At 49.6% G+C, this 16,872-nt stretch overlaps 1 protein-coding gene across 5 annotated transcripts in view; it reads right to left on the reverse strand.

Moving 5' to 3' along the window:
* Window positions 1-16,872, reverse strand: part of TTC7A (tetratricopeptide repeat domain 7A) — a 162,701-nt gene that overhangs the window by 93,415 nt on the left and 52,414 nt on the right. For 3 of the 5 annotated variants that reach the window (XM_057558077.1, XM_057558076.1, XM_007190056.3), the window contains 2 exons: window positions 15,068-15,231; window positions 9,685-9,853 (listed from right to left, as the gene is read on the reverse strand). In XM_057558077.1, the coding sequence (XP_057414060.1) occupies window positions 9,685-9,853; window positions 15,068-15,121 (223 nt within the window). In that variant the 5' untranslated portion in view covers window positions 15,122-15,231. Of the gene's footprint in view, window positions 1-7,995; window positions 8,105-9,684; window positions 9,854-15,067; window positions 15,232-16,872 lie in introns of all 5 variants that reach the window. The other 2 variants (XM_007190057.3, XM_028168483.2) reach the window with 2 other exon arrangements.

Genomic DNA, 16,872 nt, shown 5'->3' on the forward strand with positions numbered 1-16,872 from the left:
TTCTGAGCCCGCCCCCAAAGGATCCCAGTGGATCCCAGCCCTGTTGAGCGGGCAGGAAGCCAGAGGCTGCCAGGAAGCACGGGCATTGCCTCCTGATTCCCACTGGCAGCGGGGCCTTTATGTGAAAACACCCAGTCCTGCGAGCCAGGGGAGGTCCCCTTTCAAGAGGAGCGCCTGCTTTTTCATTGACTTTGAACTTCCGGTTTGGAGGCAAACTGACCCTGGCACAGCTCAACACCCAGGCTGGTCCGGGCCTCATCGGTCTCAGTGACTCATCACATCCCAAACAGCAGCCCTTCCAAGAAGCCCCGCCCTTGGAGCCCTGGGCCCTGGATGCGGAGATGGAGAGCACGATGCCTTCCCTGTAATGGAACTTTCCAGATGGGTGGACCCCCACCCTCCTGCCTACCCAGCTGGTCCAAAAGCACAGGGCAACCGAGAGGCGTAGGCCCTGTGGGGGTGGAGGATGGGGGGGAGGAAGAAATGCAAGTCATTGCTTCAGCCTTCAGGGAGGAAGCCTCAAGGCCAGGTTGGGAAGAACCCTTATAATTCACACTCAAAAGTGGGCAACTGTGGGAATATAGAATGGTACAGCTGCTGTGGAAAACAGTCTGGCCATTCCTCAGAAGATTAAAAACAGAATTACCATATGATCCAACAACTCTACTTCTGGGTATATATGCAAAAGAATTGAAAAGAGGGTCTAGAAGAGATATGTGTACTACACCCATGATCATAGCAGCATTATTCACAGCAGCAAAAAGGTAGAAGCAACCCAAGTGTCCATTGATGGATGAATAGATAAAGAAAATGTAGGATATGACTTCCCTCGTGGCACAGTGGTTAAGAATCCGCCTGCCAATGCAGGGGACATGGGTTCAATTCCCTGGTCTGGGAAGATCCCACATGCTGCGGAGCAACTAAGCCTGTGCGCCACAGCTTCTGAGCCTGCGCTCTAGAGCCCGCGAGCTGCAACTACTGAGCCCACATGCCTAGAGCCTGTGCTCCACAACAAGAGAAGCCACCACAATGAGAAGCCTGCTCACCACAACGAAGAGTAGCCCCTGCTCGCCGCAACTAGAGAAAGCCTGCGCGCAGCAACGAAGACCCAATGCAACCAAAAAAAAAAGAAGAAACCATTATTTAAAAAAAAAAATTGTAGTATATACACACAATGGAATATTATTCAGCCTTAAAAAAGAAGGAAATCCTGCCATATGCAACAACATGGATGAACCTTAAGGACATTATGCTAAGTGAAATAAACCAGTCACAAAAGACAAAGTCTGTATGATTCCACTTCTGTGAGGTACCTAGAGTAGTCAAACTCATAGAGACAGAAAATAGAATGGTGACTGCCAGGGGCTGGGGGAGGAGAATGGAAAACTGTTTACTGGGTGCCGAGTTTCAATTTTGCAAGATAAAGTGTTCTGGAGATTGGTTGCACAACAACATGAATGTACTTAACACTACTGAACTGTACACTTAAAAATTTTTAGGATAATAACTTTTGTTATGTGTATTTCACTGCAGCTAAAAAAATTCTTAATGGTTAAGATGTTAAATTTTATGTTACATTTTACCAATTGAAAAAAAAAAAGCAGACAATTTGACTCCTTGTATCAAAGTTTCTGAAAAGTGTACACATTTCAATCCAGTAACTCTACTTCTAGAAATTTATCCTTAAAAAAATAATGTACGCAAAAAATGCAAAAGTTGAGCTTCAAGGATATCCAGTGCAGTATTGTTTATAATGGCAAAAAAAAAAATGAGATTTAACCTACAGGTTCAATAACAGGAGACAAGTTTGCTAAACTACAATAGATTCTTACAATGAAATGCTATAAAGCTACTTTATGTAGTAATGTAGATGTATACTAGAAACTATTTCATAAAATATTAACTTTAAAAAACAAGCATATAAAATATATGATTGTATGAACTTATTTTCATTTAAAACATAAAAACTTATAGGAAAAAAGACTGGAAGGATATACCTCAAAATGTTTAGAGAGATCTTAGTCTCAGTTTCCCCAAAGACAAAATAAGATCACTAACAATGCCCACCTCATAGGGTAGCTGTGAAAATTAAATTAGATGGATCTTATAAAGAACAGAAAGTACGCTCTCAGAAAACGTTTCAAGTGATGCTCAAAATGACCTCTTATGTAGGGGTTTAGCCTTTCCCTAGAATGACAAACGAGAAATCTAATTCAAGGAGAAGATATTCCTTCCAACACCCCTCAGCTCGAAGTGCCAACTAGATCCAGGTCTTCTGGCTTCAACACCGTCCGTTCTCTCGGCCCAGACTCCATGCGTCTTTCCTTACCCTCGGTAACCCACCAGGGGTTCCCACATCTCAGGCTTCTGGCCAGCGCACGGGGGCCTGCCTTTCACATGTGTATCCAATGGCTGAATTATAGCTGTCTAACCTGGCAGGGATGGGCCCTTGTGTCGGTGCTGGTTTCTCAAATACACCCCTCAAAACCCTGTCCATACGCACACCTCCACCGACTACTCTCTGGGGTGACCTCCAATGATGGAGGAAAGGCCTGCCAGGAGAAGATGCAGGGAAAGCACTCCAACTCCCCATGGTCTCCCTCCATGTGTCCACTTACCCTCCTGCCCTGTTTCGTATCTCACAGCCCAGGCAGAACCTCAATGAAGGCTTGGTAAGCACACAATTAATACACCCAGCCTCCTTCCAAGACACCCTCATCTGCTCATTCCTCTCCATCTGGAGGCCAGCCTCTCACTCCGTGGACCACAGTCTGGGGCCAGGGCAGCAGCACCAAAAGTGCTGACCTGCTTCCCCACAAGGCAGACGGCCCACGCCCCTTTGAGAAGGAAGCCAAAATAAACAGTTAATTCCTGCCATACCAGGACTAAAAAAAACCCCAAACCAATATCCCACCATGTCCTGCCCTAGGAGCAGCCTGGTGTTCTTTTAGTTTTGAAAGTTTTACTAAAGCCATAAAATCCCAGGTGAGAGCAGAGGAGCTGGGGGTTTCAGAGGCTGAAAGAACAGAAAAAAAGAAAAAAAAAAAATCTTGAGAGGTGAGGAGAAGAGAATTTGCAGATCATAATTCTCACAGCTGCCTAATGTTTTTTACATTTTTACTTTTCACAGCACCTTCACAATTTAGCATCTCACTGCCGTATTTTGGGTGAACCGGGGGCATTTTCCTTCATAGCCAGGCAGGTCTTCTATCGGTCAGCCAGCAGGCAAGCCTGCCCAGAGTGGCCTCGCTGGTGCTGGGCTGTGAACAAGGGGCAAAGGGGTTTGCTAGGCTGAAACACAGGGCAGCGCTGGTTTTCAAGGGGCCCACAGACACAACAAGCCCCAAATTAGGCAGCAACGACTAGGTCTTTAGGGCTCAGGGCAGGACTCATGGCTGGAGAAATGGGGGGGTCATTCTCCACATCATTACCACATTGAGTGAGCGCCAGAGAAAGGGAATCAACACAGGCCGGGGGAGAGAAGGAAGCCGTTTGCCACAGAACGGCCCTCTGAGAGGTGAACAATGACACTGGCGCTTTTGGGGGCTGAACTGGGTGAGGCTTGACATGTCGAAAGAACAGTCCCTGAAGCATCCTGCACGTCCGTCATAGCTGGGGCTACCCCTATAGGACTCAAACCAACAGAAAAGAGGACAGTTTGTCACCTGGATCTACAACGGCTTTGCCTAGTCTAGGGCCCAGAGCGCTCCGCTCCAGATGGACCCAGACAGCGTGTTGACCAACAGGTGAGCTGACTTTACGGGAAACAGGCTGGGCCACACTTCATGGTATGGCTACCTAAGGCCAAAGTTCTGGAACACCAGCAAAAGGGAGACCCTGAGGCTTCCTGCTGGGCTCTCAATGCCCCCTCATTTCCCAGTCCTCCCATGCACAACCTCTCTTAGCTCCAAAAAGGTATGACAACACCCCGCTCCAAACAAGCCACCTCCATTTCCCAGGGGCCTCCCTCTGGATTTTTCCTTTACCTGGAAGGCACCTCTTCCACTCATCTGCAGCTGATTCCTCCTAAGGTTCAGCCTCACCTCCCAGCTCACATGGGAAGGCCCCACAGCTAGCTGGGTCTCACTCACTTCCCTCTCTGGAACAGAGTGTGTCAGTCAAACAAGTACTCCCTGGGCATTAGGGACGAGCCCCAAAGCCAGAATCAGAGAGAGCCAAGTTCAAATCCTCACCTGGTCACTACTGGTGTAACCCGAGCAGAGTCAATTCTGCCTGAGCTCTGGGGTTCTGCCCTCCATACCTTTCACCTACTTTGGTAACAGCACCCTGATTTTCCTTCGAGGAACCATTCTTCCAACTCAGTCCACAAGATTTAAGTGGGGAAATCCCACTACGGGCACCAAACCAGCCACCTAAATGCTGGTCACTGAAATTGGTTCCAGGGTGGGCATGAGACCAAACCAGGTCAATGAGAACCTTCCCCAAGGCATTCTCTCCTCCTGAGGTTGTGAGTTTAGGCTGCAGGACCACGTAAACCTGGAGCTGTTGAGAAGGACCACAACACGTGGAGTCCCTGGATCCAGCTATGTTTGATGCTATCTGCCCCCAACGACCTACTAGTTACACAGGCCCATACATCTTCAGTCCCTCCCCCTTTTGGTTGTTGCTTTTCCAGCTAGTTGGGGTTGCATTATTGTCATTACAACCGTAGGTCTGATTATACAGAAACCAATCCCTAGAAGCATGATGTCAGAGGAACAATTCCTGAAGTGCGGGACTGGCTGAGCTAAGGTCAGGTATGGGAGTGAGGATTTTGCCATTTCTCAGCTAAGAAACTGGAATTCCAGATACAAGGCGGCAGCAATGCCAGTTGAAATGCAGCCTATTTTGTCTTGAGGCGAGACCTTGGGCCATGAAGGCTGGAGCTTTAGGATATCTGGTAGAACATTTCAGGGTAATTAGCCTGTGTTGGGGCCCACAGTAAGGCCTACAGAAAGGGGCAAGCTGCACTCCCGGCAGCCGTTCGGAATGACACAGCTTTGCAAACAGGCCCTTTTTGCCTGTGGACAAAAACAGAGACGGCTGAGAATCAAATCAGACAGTCGGAGTTGGGAGTTCTCTGCTCCTGCTGAAGGTAGTGCTGGAAGGGGCAGGAAAACCGGACCCCATCAGGAGCTAAGGCTGCGGCCTGGGAAAGGCCTGATTCCTCCAGGACCCCCCAAAGGACCCTGCTGTGGGTCTAACCTTGCTAGAGTCCCCCATGTCCCCAAGGCCCACTTAGGGCCCCCTATGGGCTACCCTCAGGGGCAGAATGACAGTGCCCAAAGGCATCATCCATCCTGGCCAGCCCCCAGGCTCTGCAGTAAGTGCCCGGAACCTACCTCTCCTTTCTCAGGGCTCCTGGACGTCCCATACCCTCCTCTGTCTGTGCGAATGCATCTCGGAGGTAACCCCTCTGGAGGGGTCCTCTGTCATAGGCAGGACTCAGGCTTGGGAGACAACCACTGGCCACCAGACCAAGCTCTGCTATTCACAGGCTGCACGATCGTGGGCAAGCCTCAGTTTCCCCATCTATACAGTGGGCATATAACAACTCCCTCCCATTCTACAGAGATCAACTGAAAGTTAACCCACCAGCCAACAAATATCAATATTTATTAAACAAGAGTTCCAGGGCAGTGTTTCTCAAGCTGTAAGGTGCATACACGTCACCTGGGAATGCTGTTAAAATGTAAATTCTGATTCAATACATCTGGTGAGGGGCCTGAGAGTCTACATTTCTAGACTCCTGGGTGGTGCACATGTGATAATCCTGCACCCTTACCATGTCCCCGCCCCCGACAATCATATGCTCAGCTTCCAGAGGGGAAGGGTCCACGCCTCAAGTTTCTGGGTATACCATCGAAGTCAGGTATACCAGAGGAGCTTGGAACACTGGGGGAGGAGGGACCAAATGGGGGATTGTGCTAGGCAAGGGAAGGGCCCTCAGCCCTGCCAGGGCCGGCAGGTGACTTGGGAGCAGCTGGCCACAGGGCAGGCCAGACCCTTTAACCTGGCAGCCAGGAGGGGCTAGAAGCAGGATCTGGGGAGAGGGAGTTCTTCCTCCAAAGCCAGAGGCCCCAACAGGGCCCAGCCCACCTCCCGGGGGCCAACATGAGGCCCTAAAATCCAGGCCTCCGCTCCTGGCAGGACCAGGTCAGTCTGAGCCCAGCTGTGATGTTGGGGGACAGTTCACTCAGACAGGGAAGTGAAGCTATTTTATTTTTCTATCTTAGTGAAAAATCTGTGGTGTTCATATTGTTTCTAAACAAACTTGACAAGGACAATAACCTTTTTCCCCTTGGAGACGTTGGAGGGTCACATATCACCCACCTCCCACCAAGCAATATATACATATGTGCACGTCATGTTTCTGCACTTCAAGCAAGAGAAACCCACGACTGCTTCAACTGCCCCCTTCTCTCAAGCTCCTGGGACAGTGTCTGAAGCCTTCCCCGGGAATCAGAAAGCATCTTCTGGTCTAATCCATGTCCCCCCGACTTCAGAGCAAGGCCACGTCCTTGTGAGTGACCCGCCAGAGGACATCCTGCCAAGTCCCTCTGCTCTGAAGGGGAAAGCAGGTGCACTGAGTATGTCTTTTGTGGGTGAAGAGACCCAGAGTCTGCTCTTGAGACACCCATACACACGCCCCCACTGAGCCTCCAGGCCTGGCTGCTCAGGCCCCTCCCACCATGACACACTGCCCCGCCCTCCTCCCGCCAACCAGGTGTGCCTGAGAGCTCAACTCCCTGCCCCACTGGAAGGTACCAAGTGGAACCATGGAGCAGAATACAATGCAAGATGATAAATGAGCTGAGATGTAATGGCCTAGCCAGGCCGAGTGCTGGGGAGAGGGCATATCAGGCTCCCGCAGGAGGCCGCCTGGCATCTGACAGAGCCTGAAAAGAGGCAGCCTGGTGGCAGGGCATTCTGGTTCACACACAAACTAACTGACACTTCACTTTCACCAGCCTCAGTTTTCTCATCTGTAACCTGAGAATTGACCTAGATAATTTCTATGTTTCCTTTCAGTCTAGAATTCTGAGCAGCACCATCAAGGGGTGTTTACAAGCTCTGGCTGCCTGGGTTCAAATCCTGGCTCTGCCAATTCCAGTGAAATCCACAAGAGTCCCTTCACCTCTCTACTCGTAACTCCTGGGCTATAACATGGGAATGAAGAGAACATCTACTCAGGGAGGGGGGTTACTGTGTGGACTGAATGAGGGCATACCTGGCATGGAATGTTTAATAAATATATATTATTATTCTGTGAACTCTGTGGCATGCTGCTGCCACCATTCTTCTTATGGCCTGAATGTCTGTGTCCCCTCAAATTCATATGTTGTAGCTTTAACCCGAAATGTGATGGTATTTGGAGGTGGTGCCTTTGGAAGGTAATTAGGGTTAGATGAGGTCATGAGGGTGGGGACTTCATGATGGGGTTAGTGGCTTTATAAGAAGGCAAAGAGAGAGGGATCTCTCCATGAGCACCCATGGAGGAAAGGTCACGTGAGGACATAGCAAGAAGGCGGCCATCTGCAACCCAAGGAGAGAGCCCTCACCAGACACCAACACTGCTGGTACACGGATCTTGGATTTCCCAGCCTCTAGAACTGTGAGAAATAAATTCCTATTGTTTAAGCCACCCAGTCTATGATATTTTGTTATGGCAACCTAGCAGACTAAGACAAGCCCCATGCTCATAACTGAAGTCAGGACCAATGACCAGCCATCCCCATCCCCTACTCTCTGCATTGGGAGCCACACCAGGTCCCGCCAAACCCAGGAAAATCAACACCATGCACACCCTGGAGGCCACGTGCACAGTCTCAAGCACACACAGGGTCAGATGAACCTCAGCATGCTGAGCAGCAGGGCGCAGGCATTGCGACAGGACAGGGAGGACGGGCAGAGAGGAGGCAAGCAAGTGGGAAGCCTAGTGCAGTCAGTGGGGAGCGGGGAAGCAGCCCACGCCAGGGACACCCAGCTCCTTACCTCCCCTGCGGCACCTGTGACCACCGGGCCTGTGTTCCCCCAAGAAGCTGGAGGCGTGCTGGAAAGAGTAGAGAGCAGGAGACAGGGAGCAGTAGGTACCGAGCCAGGTCTACAGGAAAAAGTGCCGGAAAGGAGCCCTAAGAAAGGGTGTTAGGTTCAGGAGTTCATGGCATAAGTGGTTTCCAAGAGGCCAGAAAGACCCAAATGCCAAATGAAGATCACCCCCAGGACCAGCCTGTACCGGGGGCACAGAGCAGGGGATGAGAGAGCAAAGGGAGAAGACCCCACACACTGGACTGTCCCAGATGGGCACCTGCCTCCCACAGGCTGGCACCAGGTCTGTCTGGGGGGAAGATCTCAGCAGATTTCCTGGGATTGTGTGAACAGTCTCTCAATGGGGAAAGGGACCCAGGGACCCACAGGTGGACAAACAGCTCTCAAGAAGCCCCATCGGCCATGGTTAAAGGAGGCTGTGCCCTGCACAGATGTCATAGTCAATCTCCCAGGACCCAAAGGACACAGATTCGTGGGAGTGGGGACTCATAGTCCAAGGCCAATGTCAGAGAGTGGAGGTTCCAATCCTGGATCCACCACAAATCTCTGGGTAACTCCAGGTAAGGTACATCCCCTCTCTGGGCCTCAGTTTCCCTGTATATAAGATGGGAGAATGTCCCCATCTATAAGAGAAAAGAAGGTGACAAATACTTTACCAATACCAGACACCAAATCCCCACAGGGTCACACGTGTTTCTAGACTTTTCTCTGGGGGTTGGTTTGTGCTGGAATAAAGAGATGATCAAACATCCAAGATTCCTGGCAACAGTGTGGACAGAGGGGCTCCTGGGACCTCACTGCCACCAAGAGCCAGCACTCAGGCTCTGTGATCCCAGGATTCAAGGATCCAGGGAAGATGGAGCCTGAAGCACAAAGTCTGGGGGAGGGCTTTTACTGCCATGTAACACCTTCAGGGTCAGTTCAAGGGCACTCTTTCCCCAGGTGGGCATCCACAGCGCCCATGATGAAATTCCTACATCACTGACCCTGTGTGCCTGGCTCCGCACCACAGCATCACTCACCCTGGAAACTGGCTCTGACCTGCCCATCACAGGATCCCAGCATTGCCTTCCTGGACTGCTCCCTGCAGGTGCCCAGCAAATACCTGAGGAGAGCCAGGCTGCTCTGTGCCATCGAGCACCTGATCTGTAGCCAACGCCAGTCACTAGTGCCACTCTAACGACGGGTGGCACGCTTTTAAAGCCTTTCTCACCCTGGTTACACAACTGATTGCTCTTGTTCATGGTAACCCTGTGAGGGCAGGTATTACGACCCTGTCTTTCAGGTAAATCCACTGAGGCCAAGAAAGGTGAAGAGCTATATGCCCAAGGGCACACAGTCAGGTGACTATCTGTCGACAGAGCCAGGGCAGGAACCTGAGTCTTCCGACCTGACATCCGGCCCGGCGCCTGCCGTCAGCCGGCATGTGCTGATGTGGTTGGTTACCCTGGCATCCACCTGGCTGGTCAGTGCCTGGGCACTCCCGGGGATTAAGTGTCTTAAACGCTGCCCTGCAGGCCCACCCTCAACACAGCACTGCTGCCCTGCAGCTGCCACCCGCTCCCGGCACATGGGGGCCAGAGTGTAACGAGCTGCGCACAATGCTGGGGAGACCCGGCCGGTGCTCACACCTACCTTTGATGACAAAGGCCTCCGCCAGCAGCCGCATCTGATACAGGGGCTTATTCTCCATGGACATGTCATCAATCCCGGCCCGCGCGTACATGCTGATGGCATCTCGGTACGAGCCCTCCACGTAATGCAGCTTGCCCAGGATCAGCATGGCCTCACACATGTACTGTGGCTGAAAGGCCAAGGACCACGTCAGCAGGGTCCTGCCCCAAAGACCCTGGCCCCACCCCAACCGGGGACCTGAGAATGAACGCTCCCCTCACCGAGCCATGAGGGTTTGCCTACGATCCTGCTCAGAACTCCCCTCCTCTTCCAGGAAGACTTCCCGACCCTCAAACACATATGGGCAGCTCCCCTCTCTGCACACTTGCAGTCCGTGGCCTACGCTGTGGCTCTTAGTGACATTCTTACACGAGTCCCTAATTGTTTCATGTGCGTGTACCTTATGCCCCCAACTAGACTGCGGGCAGCTTGCAGACTGGCCCTGACTCCTCTCTCCTGAAGCTCCCAGAAGCTTCGGCCCAAGGCTGGCACTCAGTTCAGGCACTTGTTCTTAACACAAGTGGGCAGTCAGGGGCCCAGCCAAGTTTTGCGGGGCCTAAAGCTTATATAACTGGGGGGCTCCTCTATATATGCATATATGTACAAATATATAACTAGGTGAAAGGCCTTGGAAAGAGTCCTGCAGGTGAGGCAGCTGAAGCCCACACTCAAAGCAGCAGAACCCCTGCGGGGAGACGGCCACAGCAGCAGCGTGGACATAAGACAGGGGGAGAGTGAAGGCCCATGAGGCCACTGCCCTCATCTTATCAGAATCAAGTGCCTGCACTCAAACTGATTTTCTTTCCCCTACTTGATCAAGTGCTGCTTACGCCCAAATCTCCACCCCATACAAGGATTCTTAGGGCCTCCCTCAGAGCCCAAGGACGTGTGGTCAGCCCTGCCTGAGAGTCCTGGCCTTGGACGCGGGCCCAGAGCTCCCACCTTCTGAGGCCACTCCACCTCCATGTCTGTGCTCAGCCGACCCACCACCCTCTTGGCCAGGCTCTGGGCACCACCCCTCCCACACAGCATCAATTCTGTCCACGGAGCTCCCAGGAGGTGCAGTGCTGGTCAGCACCCCGGCCTCTGTCACCAACAGGAAGGTGTTGCCCCTGATTCCCTGCAGGGAGACCAGAGTCTGGGGAACCTGTGACCCCAGGGGAGGTGTCCACCACTCCTCGCCATCTACTGCCCTCTCAGAAGCCAACGAAGAGAAATGGAACACGGCAAAGCCAAATTCTCCTTCCTCACTGGTCTTTGGTTTTTGGAAATACACGTTCTTCCTTTGCTCACACAAGCCCCCCATCTAGAACAGTCTTCCCTTCCCCTCGGTCTATCCAGATCCTCCTCTATCCTTCGAAGCCTTGCACAGGCCCACCTCCTCCTAGAAGCCTCCCTGACTACCAGAGAGCTCCCTTCTGCTGACCTCCTACAATGTCTCTACCAAGTAGACCCACGGGGCCCCTGCATGCCTGACCTGTTGACTAGTGATTAACTCTCAAAGGCTGAATTTTTCAAGGGGTTTTGCTAGTCTCCCCAGATAGGTTGCCTACACCCTGGGCCAGGGCCACAGATCACACACCCCCAGAGGCATGTGGCCCACAGTCCCTCAAGCTGAGCAACAGCTCTGCCATCCCTGCTCCCCTGGTCTCAAGCCACAGGCACATTTCCTCCCTGCTCTGGCCTGGTTTTCCCCATTGCTGAGGGTGAGAAAATAACAGCCACCCCTCAACTCCCAGCACAGCAATGCCAAGAGCATTAATAGGGCAAAGTCCAGAAAACAGCTTTGAACTTTTCTTTAGAAAGGAGCTAGATAAACACAGGCCATGAGTAATTATTATTATTATCCTGTCCTACTATAAAGGGGGAAAAGGGCAGCTAAGCTCAGGACACGTTTCAGGGCAAGATGACAGGGTGTAGCTCAGAGTGGTTCCTGGTGGATCAAAGACAGTTGACAACAGAGCTTCCACCAAGCTGGCAGAAAATTAAGGACAATGTGGTGAATGTTTCTAAAGCTAAAGTTATACTATTTAAAACGTTACCCTTAATTCTTAAGCACATCTGTCTTGTGTTTCAGTGTTGTTTTTTCTTTTATGTAGTGATGGTTATAGAAGATGGTATGGTTTTGTTGTTGTGTTTTGGGGCTTTTTTAATGTCCTTACTTGGCAGAATGAAAAGTTGGCTACACTCAGCAAGACCCATGCCTCTGAATTTGAACCTGGCCTGTCAATCCAACAGTCAGGGAACCACAGAGCCCGGGTCCTGTGGAAGGATGCTATGCAGGAAGTCACTGGGTCTGGGGAATAGTCCCTCTGCTGGGTGGGTCAGGCGTGTCATCTAGTCTTTTTGTGCCTCATTGTCTCTGTCAATAAATAGGGAAGAATGACCTCATGTGGATACCCAGGTAAGAGGAAGAAGAGATGAGGAAATACTTCACAGATGCAAAATGAGACCTGCAAAAGCAGGAGTGGCAGCATCACCACCAACGTTAGCTCAGGTTTCTCAGTCATTATTTCATTTCTACTCCAGCACTACAGACACAGCACCAGGAAATGGCAAACAGCATGAGAACTTGGGAGCAGAGGCAAATAGGCCTGCGTTCAAGACCTGCACTGTGGCCCTTGGCTAAGTGACTAACCTCTCCTAGGTCTCAGTTTCTTCATCTGGAAAATGGGGATAATAGTAAATACCATTGCAGAAGGTTACAGAGAGGCACCAGTGAGAGGGTGCAAAGCCTGGCACTCACTGGATAACAGAAGTTAGGACAAATGGCTCATTTTCACCAGCCTCCAAAGCACTGAGCTGTATAGGATCTCAGAGGTGACTAAGAGTAGAAAGTTCCAAACTACCCTGAGGAGGCGCCCCAGGACCCACCTCTCCTCCTCATCCCATCAGAGCTACTCGGGATGCAGGGGAATCCACCTGAGATTTCATCTGCTGCCAGGAAAGAGCATCCCCCCAGCCTGGCCTTTGGGGTAAGATAGAGAATCCCACAAACTATTTTTAATATTTTATTTTGCCTGATCAACAGCAAGTTTTTGGCCTTGGCTTGGAAAACAGTGAATTTCTCGATTTCATTGGTGCCTATATATGTCTTTGATAAATAAAGCATGGTAAATTTTTTTAATTAACTGCTAGCCATTTTTAAATTTTTAATTTAATTTTTTTGGTCACACCGCGCAGCTTGCGGGATCTCAGTTCCCTGACCAGGGACTGAACCCGGGCCACAGCAGTGAAAGCCCAGAATCCTAACCGCTAGGCCACCAGGGAACTCCCAAGCATGGTAAAATTTGTACTTAATAAATGTGATATGGTAGACAAAATAGTTTTCACAATAATACACGTGGATACCATTCAGCCAATACAAAGAATGAGGTACTGGCATGCAGAAAGTTTCAAGTGAAAGTTTTCAGTGCAAAAGAGCAACATGACAAATATGAATCCTATGACTAATAAGAAAAGAAAGCTCCACGCATGTGTATGTGTGTTTGTTAACGCACAAAGAAAGCATATGGGATTCACACCAAATGGTGACCAGCGCTCAACTCTGGGGATGGAAGTGGGCATGGGGGTAGGGGTGGAAACAAGGATGTATTTATTATTCAAACTCTTTATTTATTTAGTGAATTTTTTTTACAATAAGCCTGAGTCATTTTTATTTTAAAAAGAATTTTTAAATATATAATAGAGTCTACTGGGAAGAAAAAAATTAAAACGGTCTTGGTGGGAAAAACTTGAGACCCATCAATCAAGTCCAACCATTTTGATTGGCAGATGAGGAACTGGAGGGCCCAGGATACCAGGGGACAGGCTCAGGGTCAAGCAGTTATTTTAATCCGAGACAAAACCTCCCAGAGCTACAATAATCCCCGTCAAGGAGTCTAAACGCAGTTACCTTAAACTTCCAGTATAGTCTCCCCACACTGCTTACAGAAAACGCCCCCCACTTCTTGGCCTGCTGTTCCAGTCCCGCTTTCTCACCCTAATGTCCCTTTACACCAATTACACACCAGTACCTTACACTCTTGCTAACTGACATACTTTAAGGAAATTCTTCTAAGAGGAGCTCTTTGATTATACACTGCTTCCGTAGCTTGGAATGCCTTGCCTTATCTGTGTATGTCCATATCCTGACCTCCTTCAAGGTCCAGCCCCCAGATGGGTCCAATTCCAGCACTACCATAATCCTGAGTTGACTCCCCACCTCACCCCAGGGAGTGTCCCCCTCAGACTTGCCTCCCCATGTATGCTACTCCTGTAGCACGTGTCACAGTACACCTTGAATAATTTTTTAATAGGACTACCTTCCCAGTAGCCTTGCAACCTCCCTGAGGGCAGGGTCCATGCTGGACTCATCTTTATTGCCCTCAAAGTACATAACACAATGCCTTGCACATAGTAGGTTGCAATAAAATATTTAAGTCAGGAAATATATTACTTTGGAACATCTCTTGAAAAATCATTTCCCCTTTGGGTCTCTATTGACACACCCATACTTCTATTATAGTTCAGGATACATGGTAATTGAGAACAGTTTCAAACTTGAAAGTGCCTGAGAATCACCAAGAGAGCTTGTTAAAATGCAGGTTCTGAATCAGATTTTGCATTCTTAACCAGCTCCCAGATGATGCCCATACTGTGGGTGGGTGGACCATGCTTTGAGCAGTAAAGATCTAAAGAAAGCTGTGACTATACTTCCCTCTATACTGCCCCTCAGTGCCTTGCATATAGTAGTTGCTCAATAAATGCACGTGGACTCGAACTGGCTTGCCATGTTATGGAGTGCTTCCGTTGCTAGCCAACTCAGAATGTTTGCCTGTTTCCAACTAGATCATACATTCACTGAGGTTTTATCTCCCTGAGATCCTCAAAGAAGCCAAAGGACCAGGCACAAACTAGATCAACCAAACGCTGTGTAATAGAAATATATAACTTCGGCCACAAGTGCAAGCCACAAGTGTAATTTAGATTTTTCTAGTAAACATTTCTAGTCACATTAAAAAAGGTAAAAATAGGTAAAATTAATTTTAATACTATATTTTATTTAATATATTCTACATATTATCATTTGAATATGTAATCAATATAAAGAATTGATGCTCTTTTATATTCCGTGTTTTGTACTAAGTCTTCGAAATCCAGTGTGTGTTTCACACTCACAGCACAGCTCAGTTTGGACAAGCCATGTGGCTAGTGGCTACTGTACTGAACAGGGCAGGCCAACCCTTAAGGGACACTTGCTGCTCCGGTGACCAAATGACCCCAGGAGGTCCTCACAGCAGAGACGAGGCAGGAGAGAGGAGAGACAGCTCCAGGCTGGGTGGGTGGGCGGTCTACAACTTACCGGCAGCCTCCCATGATTAAGGATACTGCTCAGATAGTTTCTGGCTTCATTCATCTTCGGCTCACTCTTCTCCAGCAGAGGGACAGAGTCTTTTATCTTGGCGTGGTTCTCCTTCAAACACTGCTCCAGGAGGGCCTCGGCCAGGAGCAATTTCCCAAAGCCATCTGGAAAACAGGGCAGGGATCAGAGTGGCTACGTGAGGACAGTAGTCCCCTGAACATGGCAGATGTGAAGACTGGTACACGCCCCTGTACCCACCCAACCACCCCCAACCTAGCATTTGAATGGCTTGGATCTGAGAAAATAAAGACATAGTTTCTATGCACTTAAACAGCCTTTAAAGAAAAAACACACATTCTACCACGGTCACAGCACAAACTGCCCCCTTGGGTTTATTTTCTGTAGTTCAGTGTTTGAGGAGGTGGAGTTCCCAGGACTTGGAACAAGCCCAGAATTTCAGAATTTAAAATGAGGGACAGAGATTGGTTCAAGATAGCGGAGTGGAAGGATATGCTCTCACTCCTTCCTGCGAGAGCACCAGAATCACAACTAACTGCTGAATAATCATTGACAGGAGGATGCTGGAACTCACCAAAAAAGATGCCCCACATCCAAGGACAGCAGAGAAGCCACAATGAGATGGTAGGAGGGGTGCAATCACAATAAAATCAAATCCCATGGCTGCTGGGTGGGTGACCCACAAACTGGAAAACACTTATACCACAGAAGTCCACCCACTGGAGTGAAGGTTCTGAGCCCCACGTCAGGCTTCCCAACCTGGGGGTCCGGCAACGGGAGGAGGAATTCCCAGAGAATCAGACTTTGAAGCCTGGCAGGATTTGACTGTGGGACTTCGACAGGACTGGGGGAAGGGGAGACTCCACTTTTGGAGGGCACACACAAAGTAGTGTGCGCATCGGGACCCAGGGGAAGGAGCAGTGACCCTATAGGCGACTGAACCAGACCTACCTGCTAGTGTTGGAGGGTCTCCTGCAGATGCAGGGAGTGGCTGTGGCTCACCATGGGGACAAGGACACTGGCAGCAGAAGTTCTGGGGAGTACTCCTTGGCGTGAGCCCTCCCAGAGTCCACCATCAGCCCCACCAAAGAGCATGTAGGCTGCAGTGCTGGGTCACCTCACGCCAAAAAACCAACAGAGAGGGAACTCAGCCCCACCCATCAGCAGACAAGCGGATTAAAGTTTTACTGAGCTCTGCCCACCAGAGCAACACCCAGCTCTACCCACCACCAGTCCCTCCCATCAGGAAGCTTGCACAAGGCTCTTAAATAGCCTCAACCACCAGAGGGCAGACAGCAGAAGCAAGAAGAACTACAATCCTGCAGCCTGTGGAACGAAAACCACATTCACAGAAAGACAGACAAAATGAAAAGGCAGAGGACTATGTACCAGATGAAGGAACAAGATAAAACCCCAGAAAAACAACTGAATGAAGTTGAGATAGGCAACCTTCCAGAAAAAGAGTTAAAAATAATGACAGTGAAGATTACCCAGGACCTTGGAAAAAGAATGGAGGCAAAGATTGAAAAGATGCAAGAAATGTTTAACAAAGACCTAGAAGAATTAAAGAACAAAGACCTAGAAGAATTAAAAAATGAACAGAGATGAACAATACAATAACTGAAACGAAAAATACACTGGGAGGAATCAATAGCAGAGTAACTGAGGCAGAAGAACGGATAAGTGACCTGGAAGACGGAATGGCGGAATTCACTGCCATGGAACAGAATAAAGAGGAAAGAATGAAAAGAAACGAAGACAGCCTAAGAGACCTCTGGGAAAACATT

The sequence above is a fragment of the Balaenoptera acutorostrata genome, chromosome 12, assembly GCF_949987535.1.
Source record: "Balaenoptera acutorostrata chromosome 12, mBalAcu1.1, whole genome shotgun sequence".
Classification (NCBI taxonomy): Eukaryota; Metazoa; Chordata; class Mammalia; order Artiodactyla; family Balaenopteridae; genus Balaenoptera; species Balaenoptera acutorostrata.